The 13,736-nt window shown below is 34.1% G+C and overlaps 1 protein-coding gene across 4 annotated transcripts in view; it reads right to left on the reverse strand.

Annotated features, from left to right (window-relative positions):
- Positions 1–4,757: 4,757 nt before the first annotated feature.
- LOC106058684 (uncharacterized) overlaps positions 4,758–13,736 on the reverse strand; it is a 39,323-nt gene continuing 30,344 nt past the window's right edge. For all 4 annotated transcript variants that reach the window (XM_056033053.1, XM_056033052.1, XM_056033054.1 and 1 more), the window contains exons 4-8: positions 9,805–9,929; positions 9,658–9,720; positions 8,418–8,502; positions 6,735–6,779; positions 4,758–5,635 (exon numbers count right to left, since the gene is read on the reverse strand). In XM_056033053.1, coding sequence (XP_055889028.1) covers positions 5,506–5,635; positions 6,735–6,779; positions 8,418–8,502; positions 9,658–9,720; positions 9,805–9,929 — 448 coding nt within the window. In that variant the 3' untranslated portion in view covers positions 4,758–5,505. The remainder of the gene's footprint in view (positions 5,636–6,734; positions 6,780–8,417; positions 8,503–9,657; positions 9,721–9,804; positions 9,930–13,736) is intronic.

Raw genomic sequence — 13,736 nt, forward strand, 5'->3', positions numbered from 1 at the left:
AATTAATTGTTTGAAAGTGCTTATTGGAAATAATCTTGCATGTATATTTAGGGTGTGACTCTCTATCTCTTTCTCTCTCTCTCTGCCAGTAGGCGTCGATCTGATGTATTTTTTCCCACTCCACAGCATCGTTTTTAGGTTTTATAAGTGATCAGCAGTTCTCTATTTCAAATAGCCAACATTTTGTCATTTAAATAAAAAAGGAATACATTAAATATTGCTCATTTAATGCTTTTTAAAATTACAATTTGTTAGATAAAATGAACAGATGATGAAAATATCAGGGGATGAAATGACCGGGGGATGAAGTGACCAGGGGATGAAATGACCGGGGATGAAGTGACCGGTCACCCTCACTGGTATGTAATGGAGTATCATTAAGATTCAAAGTGAATAGTCACTAGATAAAAAGTATGTTCTATTTTGAATGACTGCATTTTCAGATAAGCTTATGAAACCAAGTCGGCTTCACGAACATATAATTTAAGAATACTCACGAACAATTATAAATATCTACTATTAAAACAATATTAAAAACAAAAAACGGCAAACCAAGATATGTTTTAGTGACCTCTTAGAAAAACAATTTATGATATTGTTTGAAAATTGATTAAAACTAAAATTATAATTTTTTTAAACATATGTTAAACAAAAATACTTTTTTTTCTGTTAGAGATGAAATATTATTTCAAAATTGTCTAGTTATGTAGCTTATGGCGACATTTAGGGAACCATCTGTGGTTGGACGTTACAATGACTTCATAAGTAATATGAAGAACAGATCTATTCACTATTTACCTTGTGAGTTATGATACTCAAGAAAAGTTTAGCACGCAATTTCATTTCTATTTGAATATAATTCTAAGACTGTAAATAAAATACAAACCCATGTCGAAGTTCGCTGGATTTCGAAAGGATTTTTTTATTGCTCGTTTTGTTAAGCTCTTAAATACAATTTTGATTTTTTTTTTTTTTTTTGTTGAGAAATAAGAAGATTAAACGGTTGGCGATGACTTAAAGCAGGCTAAAACATTTTTTACATGGTAGGCATCTAACACAAATGAATGAAACGAACCCCCGACTGCAAGGAAAGAAATGTAGCCTACTTTCATTGAGTATATTATTTTTTCTTTTAATTGAGTTGCCGGAAAAAATAGATTTAGAAAATTATGTCTTCAGTAAAAAAGAATGTAAACATAGCAGGCACACAGTGGCGTAGCTATGGTGGGGGAGGAGGGGGGAGAATTTGAAAATCCCACCGGGCCCTCACTTAAGAGGGGGGCCAAATGAGTGTTTTTTTAATTAATTGAATTAAATATTACGCAAAATGCAGGGGCCCCCAAAGAGGTCAAGCCTTCCTGGCGCCTAACGATGGAAAATTCCTAGCTACGTCCCTGGAGGCACAACAGAGATGTGGCTGCATTTAAATGTTTCAGTAAAATTCCAAAACTGTGTTCGAAAATGGAATTATGTTTTAGCTTTTCCATCAACATACATGGTTAACCTAGATTTAGTGCGTAACGAACTTAATGAATAAGTAAAGAAATAGACTGCATGTAGCGACTAGAGGAGACCTTCGCCTTGCTTTGGCTAATTTAAAGATTGAAATTTCTAATATTGTGAGACTGCAGGAGGCACAAGGTTCCTATTAGTTTAATTTCTTTTTCTAGTGAATTCAGCAATAATAATGTTTATATTAAAAAATAAAACTAAATTTACAATTAAACCTAAAAACAGTAGGCCCTAATGTTTAAACATTTAACAGGGAGACTATTCTTTGGATTTGAAAGAAAGTCAGGAGAATCATATTAATTCCTGTGTGTAATCACTGCTAATTATTTGATATAATTTTTTGTATAATGATAATATTGGCTGTTTTTGCCTCAAATTCCGGTTGAATGCATTGTTTCACATAACTACGCAAACCCAGTTGCGACCTGCATATTTTCCCAAATTTTGTGCCGACAAAGCCGTTGTATGCTGGTGTTCTATTTGAGTTTTCTTTCCATCTTCTGCGCCTGTCTTCAACAATGGCTTTTCTTTGAGTCTCAAATGTTTGTCCCGCAACTTGTGTAAGAGCTCTCCAACTGTCTCTCTCAGAGGCTTTCTGCTGCCAGAGAATGCTGCCAAGTAGCCTACTTTCCTCTATGCCAATGAGGGCGAAATGGCGCCTGAGTGAATCTTTATAGCGCTTAGGGAGGGCACCTCTGTAACTCCGTCCTCCTCTAAGCTCGCCAAAGAAGATCGCATGCGGGAAAAGTATTATTGACAGCATAAACATTAATAAATAGATAATATTTTGTTCAAATTTACCTTCTCACGCTTCTTTATAAGTGTTTTTCTTAGAGGGGGGGGGGGGCGCTGGCGGATTTTTTAAAAGAAAAAATACGAAAAGGGGGCGGTAGGCCAAAAAATGTTGACGACCACTGATCTAGAGTATTATGAAGTCATGAACACATCAAAACAATATTTAGTTTGGGTTGGTAAATTAGAGAAGTCATTTTATGTTAACCAAACCTTTTACATTTTTCTCTGGTCATTTCTGAAACTCAGACTGTCAGCTACACTAGTAGGATGATAGCAGATAATTGCTATATATATGTTTTGAATAATTTCATTAAGACATCTTTGCTAAAATTTAACTTAACAAAATTAACACTGGCTTTCAAAAAATTCATGACATGTCTACAAATGCTATAAGAAAAGAATATTTTAATTTCTTGCAGCATATGAAATTCCGAGTGAACAAAAAATCAGTATGATTACATTTATCAGAGTGAAAATTGAGTGAAATTGTTGAGCCTTTAGCTGATTGTTAACCCCAACCTTCTCTGCAGCAGACTTAAGAGGTATAACAAATAGTGCACTGACCCTCACCTTCTCTGCAGCAGACTTAAGAGGTATAACAAATAGTGCACTGACCCTCACCTTCTCTGCAGCAGACTTAAGAGGTATAACAAATAGTGCACTGACCCTCACCTTCTCTGCAGCAGACTTAAGAGGTATAACAAATAGTGCACTGACCGCACAGAAGCTGCATTGTGAGATTAAGGTGATGGCATTGTTAGGGGACTTGACACGAATATTGAAGCACCCATTTTATTATTGTGTTGGTGTTACAAGGAACCTTGTTGTGTTGGTGATATACGGGCGAAGTTATTTTATTTTGTGTTACAGGAGTTAAGTTTGTGTGTTGTTACAAAAGCTAGTTTTGCGCCAAAAAGTACTTTTTAAATTTACGCACAAAAATATTGAAAAATGGAAGTATAATCTTGTACATTTTAATTATTCGGCTTAAAAAAATATTAGGTCGGAATTGCGAATAAAAAGAAATCGGTTTTGGTAAATTTAACCACTGCGGTTTCAATCGTGAAAATATCTTAGTTTTTTCTAGACACAAGACAAGTAATAACAGGTTACATTTTCAGATTTATTCGTCCATTTCAAGTGGGGGAATCGGGTGAGTGGTGAGGTAATGAATCAGGGCCTGTACGTATCTATGTACGGATCTAGAGCATGTGGATTAAAACTTAAATTCTGCTAAATCATTGGGCTTCTTGGCTGATTCAGGCAACCCGTTGTTATATATTGTGTGTGAGCGTGTTTCTGACGTAACCATGAGAACAACTAGGCGGATACTTTGGTTGTATAGGCTGAACAGATTCTGATGTTATAAATAGTGGGGTGGGAGGTGTTTTTTTTTTAAGAGTGAGTTTATAAATAGTGGGGTGGGAGGTGTTTTTTTTTATGAGTGAGTTTATAAATAGTGGGGTGGGAGGTGTTAGAATGACACCTACTAGGGAATATATAGTTGTATAGACTTTTTACAGCCCAACGACTGAATATCAACACCCGTTTCATGCTCTTATGAAATTAGGGAAGAAGGAGCACTTGAGCGAATTTGTCCTAGCATATAGAATAAGAAATCTGCATTTATCTTTGTCTTTAAATATATTATTAGGTTGTGGCTTTTTTTTTAATGATGCAATGTCTTATGTATTAGTCTTGTGTCTTAAAGTGTCTCAAAATTTAGTGGTTTTACGAATGGTGTTACTCTAGTTAAATATGAATATTCGTTTGTTATAGCCTAAATCTCAGGGTTCTGTTTAGCTCTGTTCTAGGTTATTACACCATACATACATGCGATATACAATGTGTCGGGACCCAAAGGAAGTTGCTCTCATTCTTTTTAAGTCATGAACTCATTAATAAATGCTTAGTGATTTGATCATGACTGCCCTACTTTGTAAAAAATACCACAGAAAACTTTCACATGCAGTCTTGACCGATGAAAACGGACCGATGAAAACGGAAACTACTAATTTAACAAGATTACAAAAAAGAGTTTGTGTGAGCACAAACTCAGATGCGGCCCCGAAGGGTTATCTGTTTGTGAGAAATACAGGTAAAAAGGAAGATTTCAATATTTGCAGTATGAAAGAAGCTATGAAGTACAAACTACCAAGAGTCACATTCTTACCTCCCCTCCTAACAAACTAGACGTGTGGGGGCGTAACTGTTCCTGACGTGATTTTAATGATTGGCAGCCTGATGTTATTATTCTTATGAGATATACATCTTAATATTTATAAGCAATCAATGAACTTGAACTAGGCCTAACATGTGTTTATATGATAATCTAATTTATAGTTTATCGACGGATGTGGGGGTTGGTGAATAGTTCTTCTCAATTTAAAGAGTTATATAATATAGGGTATAGGCCTACTTTAATATTGAATAAAACTAAACACATTAGGCTATATGTGTAAAAAAAAAAGTAGTTCTTTTTTTAAAAGTATTTTTTAAAAATTATACATTTCAAATTTTTCTTTTAATAATATACATGTTATATAATTATATGTGTAAATATGAAAATATGAACAATGGTACGCCCCTTTCGCATTATAGTTTGCACCATCTTTTACTATTAACAGTAAATAGTTTTAAAAACAGAGTAATTCTATTTCTATGACAAAATAACGGCTTATACGTTAACTTTAAAAAACAAAACAAAATGGTTAGTTTTCAGAAGATAAAAGAGTAAGTCATTGCACACGAATTTTGCAAGATCTAAAATATCATGATATTGGATTTCAATATCTTTTCTAGTTTTTGAAATTTACACGTGACAGACGGACAAACAGACAGACCAATCAAAACTAATTGTGGCTTTTCACCTTTCTGGTGCCGCTAAAATGACCAAAAAAATCAGTACTAGTTTTATAGGTCTCTGGATCATAAGTGAATGAATTTCTTGTTTTTGTATAAATTTATAATTATAAGCAAACATATAAATGTTAAAATTTACACTCATTGCATAAACAAGGTCAATGTCAATTAGAGTGGTAACTGACCTAATCAAAACTTAGCAGCGTAAAAACTCTTAAAGTAAAAAAGACATTCAGATCACCTGCGTTGATTTATTCAGACATCGTAGATTTATTCAGACATCGCTTAAGTAAGATAAAAATGTGATTTTCCAGCAATAATTAAACCCAGAAAGTCTTAACATAAAGTGGACATGTAAATGTTTTCGTCTGCAATGGTAGAGCCCATTTCATCATAGTGTACACTCTGAGGGCTGACGTAACTGTGTTCACTCTCTGGCCTCTTTCTTGAAATGTCTACACTTTTCCTGAAGAAGTAAACAAAACAACAACTGTATGATTGATGTACTTTAAAAACATCCTTATATAATTAGATCGACGTTGTTGATATGAATCGCTAGTGTGTAGAAATTTGACATCACGTGTATGAAAATATATAGGCCTAATTAATTGGAAGATCCTTGTTTATATATATATATATATATATATATATATATATATATATATATATATATATATATATATATATATATATATATATATATACATATATATATATAATAAGATAATATGGCTAAAAGTTACTCTGGATTCTGGATATTCGGTATATGTTTGTAAAATGTTTGACATGTTTCGGATGTTCCTTCAGAGTTGAAGATAATTTACTTCCTAGTCCAAACTTCCCGCAGGACGACGGGGGATGGCAGCAGACAAGGTTGGAACCCGGGACATTCAAGACGGCCGAACGACAGACCTGCGCAAACCGATTCACCAGGCAGCCATATTTAAATAATATATTATATTTATTTTATCACTTTGCACAGTGGGGTAGCTAGTGTGTGGGGAGAATTTGAAAATCCCCCCTGCTAGAGGGGCCCCCAAAGAGGTCAAGCCCCCCCCCCCCCGGGCCCCTAAATTATGGCGAATTCCTAGACCGGGGGGGATTTTCCCTCCCCCGCCTCTGCCTGCATAATTGATCACTAGGCGGACTGATGTTTTATATAGGCCTAGAATCAAAATCAATGTAGGCTGCCTTATCATCGCGTACTAACACAGTGCTGTTCTACTTGCTAAATCTTCTTAAACTTTTAGACTGTTACTCTCTGTTTATTATTGTAATTCTCAGCCATAATTACACCAATTAGTAGACTACAAGCCAACCAAATTTCAAGGCTGAAGAATGCACGCTTAAATCTTATGTTACATCATCACCTCCGTGTCAAATGAGCTCCCCTTTGATTGGTCTGGGGACGGATAGTGGAGAGTTCCATCCTAGATCTACTAACCAGGCAATGAATCATGGCAAGGGATGTTACAGGGTTAAAGGAAAACCTTTCCAGCCATTGGGTGTCGCCATCCTAAACGTATTCTCTTAATAGACAAAGAAATAAAACTGAAATCAACTACCTGATATGACTTAATCTCATAACCATATCTCTTGCTCTGGTGGCCCTGCAAATATAAGAAAGATGTAGAGATGAATGCTTACTCACGATCTTTCACTTCTTGTTTAAAAGGGACTTATAAAACAAATATTTTTTTTTAGCGAACTTGGACGAGAACTTATTTAAAGTAGACTTGCATATAGTTAAATTGAAGTCTTTCGTTAGTCGATGTCTGCTTCATATATTATATAATTTAATGTATAGAGCACTGTAACTAAACATGTAATGTAGGCTTAACATTACGAACATAAACACAAGAACTAAAATGACAAATTAATCTAAAAACGTTTTAAACAGATAAGTCTTAATGTTCTTCCTGAAAGTAGTGTAGCATGTTGTCTGTCTGAGATCAATGGGGAGTGAGTTCCAAACCTTTGGTCCGTGCACTGAAAAAAAAACCCCAACAACAACCGCAAACCATAACTATTGAAGGAGAAACGTGAAGACATTTGTAATTCACAAACTTGGAACTTGTCAAGGCTCTTTGTCTTCTCTAATATACGTATGTGTACTTCAATGCTGATTACTAAATGTATCCAAGTCCTGGGCAATACCGTAACGACACATATAACGACAGAATAAAGATTCAGAATGCCAATTCACGGACATATAACATGTTTATTACATACACTGTACTATAATACAGGCTCAGTTCTGACAAATGAAATATCCAGTATCAATTAAAATATAACAGCTCAATATCCCAGAGACTGAATAGTAACTATACAGAAATAATTAGAGTCTACACTTCAACTCTATCTATAACCAAAAGTCCAACTGTCCTGGACTAGGAACAAAACCACACTGCTTTATTATGAGTTCCATTCCATTCAAAAAAACATCTCACAAAGTAAAACAATCCAAAACAAAAACAGTTTTGAAGTTAACAACCTGAATTGCCTCCCTTCTTCTTACAGGAGACCCAGGCTGACCAGAACTCTCCTGACAGAACTGTTTCCACTTTTTGATTTCACCACATCTAATATATTTATTGACGGGCGTCATGATAACGCGAATAGATGTTTGGTATAACTACTAGTTCTGATCATTTAACTAACACATCTGATCATTTAACTAACACTTCTGATCATTTAACTAACACTTCTGATCATTTAACCACTAAATCTGATCATTTAACCAACACGTCTGATCATTTAACTAACACTTCTGATCATTTAACCAACACGTCTGATCATTTAACCAACACTTCTGATCATTTAACTAACACTTCTGATCATTTAACTAACACTTCTGATCATTTAACCTGATCATTTAACTAACACTTCTGATCATTTAACTAACACTTTTGATCATTTTACTAACACTTCTGATCATTTAACTAACACTTCTGATCATTTAACTAACACTTCTGATCATTTAACTAACACTTCTGATCATTTAACCTGATCCTTTAACTAACACTTCTGATCATTTAACTAACACTTCTGATCATTTAACTGACACTTCTGATCATTTAACCAACACTTCTGATCATTTAACTAACACTTCTGATCATTTAACCAACACTTCTGATCATTTAACTAACACATCTGATCATTTAACTAACACTTCTGATCATTTAACTAACACTTCTGATCATTTAACTAACACTTCTGATCATTTAACTAACACTTCTGAGACTTACACTCGATATCTCTTGATGAAAACACAGATCAGGATGGGCACGACGTTCAGCATGACCAGTACGATGAAAATAAGTGTGACCATCACTGTGAGGGAAATAACACAGAAGTTAGAACAACAACATCGAAATAGTAATAGGAGGTAGAAAACATAGAGAGATATAAACTAGAAAACAAAGAGAGATATAAACTAGAAAACAAAGAGAGATATAAACTACAAAACAAAGAGAGATATAAACTACAAAACAAAGAGAGATATAAACTACAAAACAAAGAGAGATATAAACTACAAAACAAAGAGAGATATAAACTACAAAACAAAGAGATATTTTAACGACAAAACAAAGAGAGATATTAACGACAAAACAAAGAGAGATATAAACTACAAAACAAAGAGAGATATAAACTACAAAACAATGAGAGATATAAACTACAAAACAAAGAGAGATATAAATTACAAAACAAAGAATATTTTAACGACAAAACAAAGAGAGATATTAATGACAAAACAAAGAGAGATATAAACTACAAAACAAAGAGAGATATAAACTACAAAACAAAGAGAGATATATACAAAACAAAGAGAGATATTAATTACAAAACAAAGAGAGTTATTAAGGACAAAACAAAGAGAGATATAAACTACAAAACAAAGAGAGCTATAAATTACAAAACAAATAGATATAAACTTCAAAACAAAGATATAAACTACTACACCATTGCCCATTTCTTGACCTGTGAACATTTATTTATTTTCCTCACCTTGTGGAATAAGACTGGTCAGTATGTTAAACAATAAGTTTCATTTTTTTTCAACTGTTTCTCACTATTTAAACAAAATCTGAAAACAGCCTTCCCCACCCCCATACTTCCCATTATAACTCTCGTGATGGCGAGAAAATCTCATTGACACAATAATTCAAATCTTTGACCTAAAATAAATGAAAATGTCTTTTCTTTTTTCTTTCAACTGTAGCCTGAGTTTGTATTTAGAAATTCTTTCAACTTTTCAACACAGAGATATAAAAACTCCTATATTCCACAGTCTTTGAGGGTGTTTCAGGGTCATCCTTAATCTCCTTGACTTACAAAGGAGCTTAACTCCTCGAGCGCTAGTAAAGTGTGTGTGTGTGTGTCTATAGTGTTATTGTAATAGTTGTAATGCTGAGGTGGACAATTTAAACGGAATTTCCATTTGTTTGGACCAATGAAATAATCTTATCTTATTCTTATTTTACTCACAGTTGTACTTGCTATAATTTCTCACGATGTGAGTGGATTGACAGTCTATGTGCAGTTCTTCCCCTGAATAGGAAAAAAAAAGTTTTGTTAATGCAAATGTAAAATAGAAAGTCACTGCGTAAAACGACTACAGGCTACAGTTCAAACCTTCTAGAGATAGCCAGACATTCTTCGGAAGCGGCCACAGCAGTCCAAACTGTATGTTAAAATCTTGTACCGTTTCAAACAACACGCCATCTTTGTTCCAGTACAATTCATCCACATTTATGGATCTAAAAATAAATACTTTCCATTTAGGTATTAACTATAGTTTGCATTCTATTCTTCTACTATCTATTTACAAGAGCTCTGACTGAATCATCACTAATTCTCCCAGTTGCGGTGGATGACAAATATGATGTTATTACTTACCCTGTACATAGAATAACTAAGCTATTTTCACGATCGATATCGTAGAAGTTAAATGTACCTAAAACTTTTTTTTTAATTCCAAATTTCAGCCCAAATGTTTTTCGTTAAGCAAAATGTTTAATTAAAAAAATTAATTATGCATGCAGATCTTTCCTAAAAATACACCATTTTAAACTATTCATTGAAAAAAAAAAAAAAAAAAAAAAGCAGAGATACAACTGGTATCTTTAACAATATAGGTCTCTCTCTATTTTTCAAACATTGATGTAAACCAGCGGTTCTCAAATTTTATTTTAGTTCCGCGACCCCTCTATAAAATTGGCCACTATGCGGCGACCCCGAACAGTAAAATCATATTTTCGCTTATGTTATAAAATCGTATTAATAATGTAAATATCTGATATGAATTGGCCAAAGCTGTATGTTTAATCATGAGACTTTAAATATTTCAGCTTGTCACCAAACTACAAAAAATAAACAAATTTTTACTTTATTACCGCATTTATTTACTTTTATATCACGTGATCGCTCTATCTTATAGGGCTATTATGGAAGCATTACAGAGCATAGTAAACAGCTAAGGAAAGTGTATTCTACATTGGTACAAAACTGTTGCGCCAGTTAGGGACAATATCAAAGTCATTGTGAAAGTTTCACCAGATCGGAAATTTTAGGGCAATTATTACAAGATCAGAACGAAAGTCGTCACATCAAGTCTACTTCTGTAGTTAAGTTGGAAAATCCTGTTTCGCAAAGATATATTTCTGACTAATATTCGTCGATGAGTTTTGATGATTTTTGGTGGCTCATTGTGTAGCAAAAGTTGAAATCCAGACCAACATCCAAGCATAGTTGGAGCAGCAACTTTGTAGACACTGCAAATATTTTTGCAAGAGATTATACATTTTTTTCAGAAAGAAACACATTTGTTAAATACATCACGTGCTGTAGCAGTCGTTTCAAGAAGAGAAACCAGTTTTTTACAATCGCCATCCTCACGTACACCAGTAATTGTGATCCATTTGCAACATTGGATTCTCCAAGCTGGATGATACATATTTGAAGTGGAGCCACACCATTCACAAATCTACATTCAACATCACAATACTAGCCTTCACCTGTAACCTCAAAGAATACACGGCGCCGTTATTTGGAAGCTTATGCTAAGCAGATGGGCAAGATGTTGGGACAGTTGGAGAGATTTGCCCAGAACCGAGACGCCTGGAGGAAGGTGGTTGATGGCCTATGCCCGAGGAGTTATTTCCAGAATTATCTGATCGATAAATAACCAGACAGCTATTCTGTCATTAGATACGGAGATTGAACAAAAGTTTGTAGATCTAACAAATTCGGCTCCAATCATTAATCAAACAATGTATATGGCCGCTGGTCACAGGAAGTCATCAGCTATGACGTGAGGTTTCATAGTTCTAGCCATTCTGAAGGCCACCAAATAAGAAGCTCGGATGTTTAACATCAAAATGACTTTCAGATTGTTCGGATTCATTGATTCTGATAACAGAACGTCGTTACAAATGACGCATTGTGATTTCTCACTTCCCGCTTTTAACATTGAAGTAAAATCATAGCGTACAAAATCGTCATTCTATTTTCTTTTCTTAACGATCATTTTCAATGGTAGTTCCATCAGGAAACTATTATCTTGTCAATCATAGACTAGAACTTGATGATGTAGTACTAATTATCTTGTCAATCATAGACTAGAACTTGATGATGTAGTACTAATTATCTTGTCAATCATAGACTAGAACTTGATGATGTAGTACTAGTTATCTTGTCAATCATAGACTAGAACTTGATGGTGTAGTACTAGTTATCTTGTCAATCATAGACTAGAACTTGATGGTGTAGTACTAATTATCTTGTCAATCATAGACTAGAACTTGGTGATGTAGTACTAATTATCTTGTCAATCATAGACTAGAACTTGATGGTGTAGTACTAGTTATCTTGTCAATCATAGACTAGAACTTGATGGTGTAGTACTAATTATCTTGTCAATCATAGACTAGAACTTGATGGTGTAGTACTAATTATCTTGTCAATCATAGACTAGAACTTGATGATGTAGTACTAGTTATCTTGTCAATCATAGACTAGAACTTGATGGTGTAGTACTAGTTATCTTGTCAATCATAGACTAGAACTTGATGATGTAGTACTAATTATCTTGTCAATCATAGACTAGAACTTGATGATGTAGTACTAATTATCTTGTCAATCATAGACTAGAACTTGATGATGTAGTACTAATTATCTTGTCAATCATAGACTAGAACTTGATGATGTAGTACTAATTATCTTGTCAATCATAGACTAGAACCTGATGATGTAGTACTAGTTATCTTGTCAATCATAGACTAGAACCTGATGATGTAGTACTAATTATAAACGGATGTGGTTTTCAATTACGTGCGTAAATCTTCCCGATGGAAATAAAATCTGATTCCGCAATGGTGAAGCGTTGTGTCTCGTCACATCATTTGATAACAGTATTTTAGACGAGGACACGACAATTCGTTCTCCAGACATATTATCATATTATAACAAAATTAAATAAACAGTGTTTAATATTGTAAAAAAGGTGGAGTGTACGGAACAATGTTATACTCAACTAGTACATGCAACCAAGAGAAATGCATTGAATGAGATACAGACCTTGAATGAGATACAGACATTGAATAAAATACAGACCTTTTACAAACCATCAAACAGATAACCAGTAACATCAGTTAGGCCAGGTTCACATTCACCCGCATCGTTTTAACACTACGACACTATCAGCAACACTTTCGATACGCACACGCCTCGTCTATTTGTATTGGAGGAGATAGAGTTGTTGTTGGGGATGGCTTGCAGTTCTTAGCTCCTGACATTCATGTTGAACATATTGAAAGTCGCCTTTTTACCTGCTTGAGTGGACCACTTTGAAGGCCGAGTCTTGTGTGTTTGTTTGTTGTCTCTAAGTAGTCTCCCTTGTTCTGATGTTCAGTGTGTTCACTTACTTTTCCTTAAGTATGTTATTAGTGTGTTGGCAGTCTCATGGTAGTCTTATGTTAGTCTTCTTGTTCACGTTCATAAAACATATGTATATTTCACATTTGGGTTTGTAATTAAATGATAATATAACACACAAACTATCTTAGTAACCTTGTTAAGTTTGTGTTTACAAGAAACGAATAGACTAATTTGTCAATATAAGCAGCCCACTAGAATTGAGAGTATTATACATTAATTTGAACTTATAATATGGTTTTATGGTTTATTTTTTTCGAATGGATTAGTATTTTGAAAGAATTATTTGATTATTTAAAAATTAAAATTGGACTTCATAGGCCTATAAACATTCTATAGAATGCCTAGGCAACGTAGGAAAGGGGGAATCATTTCCTACTTTATCTGAAAACTTAAGGCATTCTACATCTATAGAATGTCTGGATTTCGCAATTTCCCGGTAATATTTATATAAAGCTGGTCTTCGAGTCCGAAGATTAATGAGTGCAGTATTTCACGAAGCTACGTACTCCCAGCTGCGACCTACATATTTTGACAAATCCAGCGCAGACTTAACCATTTATAACCATTTATAACTACAATTCTAATACAAGTGACCAAGTGACCACATGTTGTGTAACACTACTATAGTG

Source organism: Biomphalaria glabrata, chromosome 6 (assembly GCF_947242115.1).
Source record: "Biomphalaria glabrata chromosome 6, xgBioGlab47.1, whole genome shotgun sequence".
In the NCBI taxonomy this organism is placed as follows: domain Eukaryota; kingdom Metazoa; phylum Mollusca; class Gastropoda; family Planorbidae; genus Biomphalaria; species Biomphalaria glabrata.